The 9,791-nt window shown below is 34.7% G+C and overlaps 1 protein-coding gene across 4 annotated transcripts; it reads left to right on the forward strand.

The window, feature by feature from the left end:
- The first annotated feature begins 4,518 nt into the window (after positions 1-4,518).
- On the forward strand, positions 4,519-8,730 carry LOC120010063 (tRNA (adenine(58)-N(1))-methyltransferase catalytic subunit TRMT61A). 4 transcript variants are annotated; one of them, XM_038860755.1, is made up of 4 exons: positions 4,519-4,847; positions 6,844-7,315; positions 7,753-7,997; positions 8,228-8,730. In XM_038860755.1, the coding sequence occupies exons 2-4, from the start codon at positions 6,867-6,869 to the stop codon at positions 8,461-8,463; spliced, it is 930 nt and encodes a 309-aa protein (XP_038716683.1). In that variant the 5' UTR covers positions 4,519-4,847; positions 6,844-6,866; the 3' UTR covers positions 8,464-8,730. The 4 variants fall into 4 exon arrangements, with proteins under 4 accessions (XP_038716683.1, XP_038716682.1, XP_038716684.1 ...); XM_038860754.1 differs by having other exon boundaries at positions 4,519-4,843; XM_038860756.1 differs by lacking the exon at positions 4,519-4,847 and adding an exon at positions 5,790-6,039 and having other exon boundaries at positions 8,134-8,273.
- The last annotated feature ends 1,061 nt before the right edge of the window (positions 8,731-9,791 follow it).

Genomic DNA, 9,791 nt, shown 5'->3' on the forward strand with positions numbered 1-9,791 from the left:
AAACATAAGGATCATATGTTTTTATCAACATTTATTCAATAATCAATCTAATTAAGAGAATAGGAGTATTGTAATATTATGTTTAGGGTTTTAAGGTTTAGGTACTCAGGTACCTAGGTCTAAGACTTACCAAACTAGTTAAGGGATTATTTTGATTTTAATAATGATGTCAAATTAATATATGTTTAGATAAACAAATATTTATCTATATTATAAAAGAAATCTTATATATATATTATGTACATAAACAGGTATTGCGAGGCGGGGGCGGGGCGGATTACGGGGCGGGTGTACGGGTCGGGTTGGGTCGGGGCAGATTGGGAGGCATACCCGCCCCCGCTCGGGTTGAAATTATTTGTCCCCGACCCCGCCCCACACAAGTCTCGGGCCGGGGAAAATCTGTGCGGGTCGGGCATGAATTGCCACCCCTAGTCTTAGAGCAACTCTAATGAGAGTTGTTAAATTAGGTTGGTATAATTGAATTATAACACCTTTAATAGTGTCAAAATAGATTGATAAAATCTTTATATTACAGTTGAAATTATTATTACCCTTCCTTGCTCAATGCTTCCACTTTGGTTTAGCCTCTTAATCTTACTTAGACATCCTACAAACTTATCGCACTTCTTGTTGATGTCAGTACAATGAATTTTCATAGATAATTGAATAAAAGGAACTAAGGTTTCTCTATTGTCCTCAATAAACTTACATATCCTCCCTAAAAATGTATTTGATTATTGATTGGCTCCGAGGATGATTTCTTTTGTTGTGTTGAGATATGCTACCACGATTAAAATTTTTAATTTTTGATAATTTCTTCTCTTTTCTAGTACCATCTATGTTGAAATTTTCTGTACTAAACGCACGAATAAAATTTGCTTCATCACTAAGAGTGATTGGAAACTCGTCGCACATCAACATATGCTAAAATGATCTATCATATGGGAGATGATCCATCTACACAAGTTGAAAGAACACAGTAACACATTTACAAACTCATGAAGATGTCTCTGTAGATAGATGGTAACAAAATTATAGAAGGTAAATAATCAAATCAAACCAAGTTAATAAACTAAAAACTATAAGTCAAAAGGCTAGACTATGTTATTGCTTCTCTGATCACCTTAGTACATGTTGACATTATATTACAAAAAAATTACATTTTACTAAACTATGGCAAAGGCAATACACATTAATGATACAATTTTCTAATTAAAATATAGCCAAAGAAGCAGCACATATCTAGAATTCAGGTGAATGAATATTTCTCACCAAAAAAAACTGATATTGATAATTCTTATTTAATGTTCCCAACATCTCTACGGTATCTACAGAAAGCCTCTTTGGTCATTTTGTTTTATAGTTTAGATATCTAATATTTCGAGAAAAATATACTTAAATTATAATGTAGAGACCACTCAAATCACACAATTATTAAACTTCATTGGGCCATAAAAATCCATGCACATAGTTTGACTAGGTTTAACCACTATACAAAACACTCAACATAACAATCAAATCAAAATTATCACAAAAACCTTGAATCAAACCTGAAGTCTTATTCTTGGCTAGATCACCAAAGGCACCTAGAACAATAAGAGAGAGACACCTAGTATCGGGGACAATCTCATACTCTTTAGCAAACAAATTGCTCTCCTAATACTCAACCATTTCTCCATTAACCACTGACCCATATCAAGATCGATTTTAAAAAGAAAATCCAAACTCAAAAGTCATGGAGAATGGAGATCGAGATTTAAAGAACTATAAATTAGATCTAAAGCCCTCCATGGTAACTGTTGCCTCATCTACATCCATTGCATCTTATCTTAGGATCCTTTTGGTTATTCCTACATTGTAATGTTAATGGATGAATGGCATACTAATGCATTATACAATATTTGGTTAAGAATTTAGATAACAAAAATGACATGTAGCCCTTGGCTTTGGTAGCCCATTGCACCCCATGTCTAGGTGGCATGTCCAATCAACAATCTTATGTGGACAAATTTTAAATTTTAAAAATTAAACACAAATATTTTCTCTATCATCTTCTTCATCATCATATTTCTTGTTATCTCCTATCTCTCCTAGTTTTCTCCTCTTTTCAGCGACTATCGACCATCGATATGGGTCGTCGACCTACCGATCTGAAGCGCTGGATCACCATGACTCATCCCCAACCTTCGTTTGCTGCTAACAGCCACCTATTTCGTCGGAATCTCGCATTGAAGTTGCAGCAAACGAAACTTTTAGAGTTCGATCCTGCTACCATAGGGCACCCCTTTGTAAACCACCACCACTGTTGAACTTGCCTTGACGAGCTCTACATGTTTCAGCACTTGGATGACCAAAATAGTTGCCGAAAAGTGAAAACTCATTTGTAACTTGGTTTAATCCAATTTTAGACCATTAATTAGGTATATTTTTTGTTTTCCCTTCACGTTCTGAATGTATAGATGATTTTATTGTATAATCTATTAATTTTGGTGTCATTCTACTGGTTTTACTATGAGACAGATGGTTATTTCATTGTTTTTTTATCGTTATTCCATTGGTTTTAATCTGAGACAGATGGTTATTCCACTAGTTTTAATCTAAGACAGATTGTTAGTCTATTGTTTTTAATATCAGATAGATAGTTATTCCATTATTTTTAATATTAGACAGATAGTTATTTCATTAATTTGATGTCATTCCACCATTTAAAACAATGATTTAGTTTTTTTTTTGTTTCTAATTTCATTTCATTGATTTTTGAGTGTTGATAAATAATTTTTTTATGGATTTCAGTTACGATATGATGGTTAATAATAAAGATATTATGTTGATGGATGAATGAGGTCGTTGATAGGTTGAATAACAACAACACTAAAGTGGTTGAACGAATAAACAATGTAATTCAAATAAATCTCAGTGAATTTCAAGTAAAAAATAATGATTTACTTATTCCACTATTTTAAGTTAATGAAATAAGCATTGCTTTGGGACGAAATTGAGTGTAATAAGTTATTACACTGTTTTAATACAGTGAAATAACCATTGGTCTAAGACAAAATTGAAAGGAATAAGTTATTCCACTGTTTTAATTCATGGAATAAACATATGTCTGAGCCGAAATTCATTGTGTTTTGATAGCACAATCCATAATTCATTGTTTTTTAAAAGCATAGTACATAATCTATTGTTTTTTGAAAACACAGTTCAAAATCGATTATTTTTTTGAAAGCACGGTTCAGAATTCATTGTTTTTTTGAAGTAAATGTTTAGAATCCATTGTTTTGAGTCCAAAATCAATTTTTTTTTAAACTAAAATAAATTGTTTTTAGTGCAGAATATACCTTTTGAAATTCCATTGTTTTCGAAACAATGGAATTAATATCCGCCCGATAAAACCCATCGACAATGGATCTTGTTAGAAAGAGCTTTATGCGCTGATTCCATATATATATATATATTTCTAATTTTACTAATATGTATTTTGAGAGTTAAAACATTTTAAAATTTCTTTTAAGAAAGAGAAAAAAAAATCATATTACAAGATTGCCACGTCACATGATGAGTCAGTGTGCCACATGGGATTGGCTACATGGATTACCTAACACTATTGTTTAGATAATAACATTAGAATAATAAAAATGATAGGGATCCAAAATTTCTGGTGTCCCAAATATCTCAAATATATTGTGTGCAATGAGATGATTTGTGTGGGTTGTTCCATTTAAGTCGTAAATAAAGTAAATCATACACAATATATTTGGGACTTTAATTTTGGGATCCCTATCATAGTTGTTAGGGTAACTGTATTACCCGTGAATGAGATTTGATATAAAAATAAATAATTTTATTAGATAGTGTTATGTATTATGAGATGGACACTAAGGATGTCAAAAATATATGTACCCATCAGATACCCACATAACTCGCCCCAATTCAAACGGGTACGCCCATTTAATTAACGGGTCGAATACGTACTTGTATTTTTATGGAAAAGTTGTCGAGGCGGGTACAAGGACTAATTTGTCGAAATTCAACCAGCTCCATACTCTTACGTATATACTACATATAATATTTATAGTTTATTTATATATATTAGTTATACTAAAATTTCTAATTCACCTCACCTTATTTGATATTCTTTTTTTGGATGATTGTTAGTTTAAAACTTTATTTGTCATATTTATACGTTCAAAATTTTTTCTAATTTATTAATTTTTATATTTACTGTTAAAGTTGACGGGGACAGGTAAATTGATAGGGTTTACACACCCTAACGGAAACGAGAATGAGACAAAAATTTAAATATAACGGAGAGGTTAAAGATTTATCTAACAAGAATGGGGACAGATAAAGGTATCTCCGCCCCAAACCCGATCCATTGACATCCCTAAATTTAGCCTAATGATAAAGGAGAGATGTGAAACTTTCTATCGTTATGGTGTTCTAATATATTATTTAATAAACTACATGTCTAATACTTTAATGATAATTAGTTTTCTAATATTTTATTTGATACTCTCCCTCACCCTCCCGTCTCTGACCTGCAAAACCCTAATCACTTCCGCCCGCCGTTTCTTTTTCTTCTTCATTTGGTACCAGGTACCCAATATCCATCTCTTATCTCGCGACTCTCTCCCTACCAAGCTACCTACATCTACGTCTTAGGTACGCAATCTTCATCTCTTATCTCGCGACTCTCTCCTTACAAGGCTGCCTACGTCTCCGTCTTTGATCAAAATTCAAAAGTCATGTTTCCATCGTGAGGGCTTCGATTCAGGGCATTGTTCTTGACATCACAGTGACTTGTTTTGGAAGGTGCATATGTTATCGTTTCATCATACAAGTAGGTATTTGGATTTTTCGTGGATTCCAAGTTCAATTTTAAGACAAGCATAAAGTATTTGGATTTTTTTGTTGTTCTGTTTACAACTCTAATTTACTTGCATCTCATATTTTTTATTTCTAATTTCTTGCTTGAGATAGAGAATTTATAATTTCTTCTACGTGAGATAGAGTTTGATGGAAATTGTAATTCGTCCATCGTAAAGTTCATTCAGGACATAATTTTATGATTGTTACTAGTGTTGTCCAAAAGACTTGTCGATGTGGTATGATAGTGATTGGTGTAAACCATGCAATAGATTTACTATAACATGCTTACAAGAATATATGATTGGTGTAGTGATTTTTTATTTTCTAGGTAGGAAACTTGGACACTTGAATTGTTTGTGGAGCTGCCATGTGTATAATCTGAGGTTTCTTAAATTTCTTATTTTCGGTTTACATCAAAAAAATCGAAACTTTTCGATTTGGTTTGTACTAAATTTAGCTTTATTTTCGGTGCGATCGGGTATGAGATTATGTAAGTAATCTCAAACAAAGTGATGGACACGTCATTTTAAGAATTTTAATGTATGTAAGTAATATTTTAATGTTGTACATTGTTGAACTGAAATGCTGTAATTTGTCAAAAACTAGTATTTGAATTGGTAAAACAGAGAATCTGTTCATTAGGATGGATTGACTCATAGATAAATTCATCGTACATCCATCGTTACAAAAAAAGAAGTAGAAGATAATTCCATGATGTACATGATCATGGTCAATTTAAAGATTTTTTTTTTTTTTGAAAGAGGATCTTGGACCCATTTGTATTAGATAAGAAACCAATACAAAACCACTGCCCCGTGGTCAATTTAAAGAGTTGAACCTGAGCTCATTTCAAATTTATAGATTATTTCAAAATTTTATTCCCAATTTAGTTTTTAAAATAATAATAAAAAATAAAGAGAGAAAAAAAATTATCCAAGCGGAGGGTTTAGGCCTTTAGGGTTATCATGTAGTCTACCCAGGCGCAGCTATATTTCGATCTCGCTCCCTCCTCAACGGTCCAGAAAGTTCCAACCCGATCCAAAAGTGACCGATTATCGACTTGAGAGGCATGAAGGAGGAAAGCAAGAATAAACCTGGAACGTATGGGGTAGCGAAAAACGTGTATTTGGCTTGAATTGTAGGGAAGAACTGAAGAGACAACACTAGGTGGGTTAATTTGCTTCACTTGTTCGCGTAAGCTATCACTGTTTGTAAATTTTGGCACTGCAGACTCTGTGTTATTGAATCCCAACACACGATGGATGACTAAGTAGTGCTTGATATTTGATAACAAAGGATGAACTCTAGTTGAAGCCAGTTCACTCTGTGTTATGGTTCGAGTGGGAAGCAATTTTGGGTGGAGGGAATGGGAATGAATTTATCTTTTTTTCTGCAAAATTTGATTATGAGAAATAAAGAGTGTAAGGCGAAAATTGATGAAGTAGGGTCTGTCCATATAGCTAAAGATTGTGTCTTTACTGTTGTTGCTAGCCCACACATGCTCTGATGCTCCCATGGGATTAGCATTAGCAATCATGCTTTTTGTTTGGCAGTTTAGGGCTTTAAGTATCAGCTTTACCAACATTTATTGTTTTGTTTCATATATCATGAATGCCTTTTCAGCTCATACGGGGCGTCTCTCCAATACATATGTGACATAGGCATGTCAATTGAGATCTCTTATGTGTTTTTGTGAAGTATTTTGCCCCTTCAGTTCTATCAATGTTTTTGGGCTTCTGGTATTCTTGCATTCTAATGTGTGTGTGAGGAGTTCTAACTTAGAAGTTTGAGAATGTATGTTTCACCTTTCTAATGTGATAAGCAAAGGATTACATTTACTTCTGTTTCATAGTAGTTTAAGACAAGGTTGATAAAATTTTGAGTCAAAATTGGATGTGGTCTATTGCATTTAAGAGAATGCAATTCTTGTAGGTATTGTTTGTGCCTTGATTTCTGTTTGTTTCTTGGCAGATTTTTTTACCTATTATTAAGAGATGTTGCCTAGTGATTCAACCAAGAAGCTGTCTTTTACTCGTTGCATTAAAGATGGAGATTTAGTTGTTGTCTATGAGAGGCACAATGTGATGAAAGCAGTTAAAGTATGTGAGACTGCAGTACTCCAGAACCGTTTTGGTGTCTTTAAGCATTCGGACTGGATTGGAAATCCCTTCGGATCCAAGGTGTTCAGCAACAAGGGTGGATTTGTTTACTTGCTGGCTCCAACTCCTGAGTTGTGGACTCTGGTTTTGAGCCACAGGACCCAGATTCTCTATATTGCAGACATTAGCTTTCTCATCATGTATATGGAAATAGTTCCTGGTTGTTTGGTTCTTGAGTCTGGAACTGGAAGTGGATCTCTAACGACGTCACTTGCAAGGGCTGTTGCTCCTACAGGACGAGTTCATACCTTTGATTTCCATGAGCAACGGGCTGCCTCTGCTAGGTAAGAAAATCTAGTGTTGGATTTGAATGTGCATTTAGCTGTATGTATTTCCTGAAACCTACGGAACTTCAATATCAAGTCCAGAATTGCGAAAACAAGTATTCTTGTTTGGTAATTAAATATGAAGGAGCTTGATATCTGACTTGCTTGTCTAGCATTTTAAAGAAGTATGAATATTAGCAAAACCTAAGAGCCCACATGGTTCTATGCCTTTTTTGAAATTTTTATTCAGGATGTTAACAATTAAAACAGCTGAAACCACATCAAATTTAGAGGAGGAAGAAGCAATGCTTTATTTAGAATTAAGCGGGTTGTTTTCATATGCTTCATTTTACAAATGAAGTCCGGGGAGGGTTTTTTAGGGCAAGAAGATCTAACTACATTTCCCTGTATTTTGTTGGATGTGAGTCTAATGCCATTTTTCTTTCTTTTGATAGGGAAGATTTTGAGAAAACAGGAGTGAGCAACTTAATCACTGTGGGAGTTAGGGACATTCAGGGTGAGGGGTTTCCAGTAGAATTTTCTGGGTTGGTTGATTCAGTTTTTCTGGACCTACCTCAACCTTGGCTGGCCATTCCTTCAGCTGCAAAAATGTTGAAACCAGATGGCATTTTGTGCTCTTTCTCACCTTGCATTGAGCAAGTTCAACAGTCATCTGAAATGCTCAGGTCAAAATTCACAGGTATGCTGATATTCTATCAATTCTTCCATAAAATAGCAATTTGTTTTTTGGAATAGAAAATCATACTTCCAAGAAGCTCACCCCTCCATCACCCCCCCCCCCCCCCACCTCCCTCTCTTTTATATGTGAATGGTAGTTCTCAAGACAATTTCTAGTCGGTCAGTTCAGCGGCAAGTCATATTAAATTGAAATTGATGGATTTGGTGAACATATCTTGTGCTGGTATGTAGATATTAGAACATTCGAGGTGCTCCTTCGTAGTTATGAAGTTCGGGAAGTGAAGAATTTCCTTGTAGATGAAATTGGTTCCCCAAAGTTTCCTCCACGCAAAAGGAGACAGTGTTCAAGAGAAGAAAGCAACGCGCAAGGGAGTTCAAGTTCTTCAACCATCATGGCTAGACCATGTGGTGAGGCCAGAGGTCACACTGGCTATTTGACTTTTGCAAGACTTAAATGCCTCTTTTGAAGTCACAGTTTTGTCCATGTGGTCGTCGGGTAGAGTAGTATTGTACCAATGTGTTTTTCCATCAGGAAACACTCTATTTGCATCCAACATCTTGGTCACTATTTGGCCTTTTTTTAATGATTTATATGGTTTCTCGGGACCCTCATGACTCGTGTATACTTTTGTAGTGGTTTAGCTTTCTGTTAGTCAGGCATTATGATACTCTGTGTGGACACGCCCTGTTTTATTAAATGTTGGAACAGGTAAAAATTTTTTGAAGAATTTACAACAAACTCTAACCTGCTGTCATGGAGGGTGGCATTTTTTTTTTTTTTCCCCACTTTTGGGTGCTGTCATGGAGGTCTACTTTATTCATACAAAGCCCAGGTTTCTGATAAATTATATATAAGTGTATTTTTAGAAAATCTGAAGGAGAGGGTGCTGCAATGGTGGGTTACTTTATTATTCCTGATATCATATGTGCCTTGAATATTTCATTGAATTTCAGTTTTCATCCATTTAAATTGCATATGTTTGCAATAAGTCATGAGTGAGACTACTTCGTTTTTCCAGGTTGAATGGGGTTTAATATACCCCATCTTATCATATCCTTGACATTGATATGGAAATAATTGAGTGAAGACAATATTGTCTTATCCAAAATTCTTGACATTGATATGGATCAAACTGCACAGATCAGGTACCCCAAGATTGTCAACAAAAGACCAAGGTCTCTGATTTGCAACAGTGTCCCACATTTATGTTCCATAAAAACTTTGTCACCCATTCATTTTTGCGACGGCTAAACCATACTTTATACCTTGAAGTTGTAACTCTTTTTTTTATTTTTTTATTTGTCATACTTCAAACCCATGAAATTGTAATTTTTTGTCATACATGAAAGGAAAATGAGATATGATCAAATTGTTGCTTTATATCTTTGATTTATTTTGATCATATGTTTTAATTTAACTATTGTTATTGAGATTGAGTATTTGCATTGGGAGAAGTTTTTAGGGTGTGATTCTTCCATATAGCTTGCTTGCTTGCTTGTGTTCATCATCCTTATCTTATTGTTTAAGGATGTGGAAGGTTTAAGTTACTTCGGCACACTCGTTCGCCCCCAGTAGGTAGCTCCAATCAAGCTTGTACGCGTCAGAGAACATCTTCGAAGTTTGTTGGATGCCGCTCCTACATTTTGGTCAGCGCCCCTATGAACCACCCTCAACAGGGTGTGGTTGATAGATTGATTTGTGATTTTCTGCTGATGGCCTCCTGTTGCCCTTTCCGAAGTGCGTCTATTGAGACTAGTTATAAATACTCTCTTTTCTACGACCCTAGGCACCTCT

The sequence above is a fragment of the Tripterygium wilfordii genome, chromosome 12 (genome assembly GCF_013401445.1).
Source record: "Tripterygium wilfordii isolate XIE 37 chromosome 12, ASM1340144v1, whole genome shotgun sequence".
NCBI classification, from domain to species: domain Eukaryota; kingdom Viridiplantae; phylum Streptophyta; class Magnoliopsida; order Celastrales; family Celastraceae; genus Tripterygium; species Tripterygium wilfordii.

Coding starts and splice junctions, on each gene's coding strand:
- LOC120010063 (XM_038860755.1), top strand. CDS start 6,867: ATGTTGCCTAGTGATTCAACCAAGAAGCTGTCTTTTACTCGTTGCATT. Junction 7,316..7,752: donor CAACGGGCTGCCTCTGCTAG/GTAAGAAAATCT, acceptor TTCTTTTGATAG/GGAAGATTTTGAGAAAACAG. Junction 7,998..8,227: donor GCTCAGGTCAAAATTCACAG/GTATGCTGATAT, acceptor GCTGGTATGTAG/ATATTAGAACATTCGAGGTG.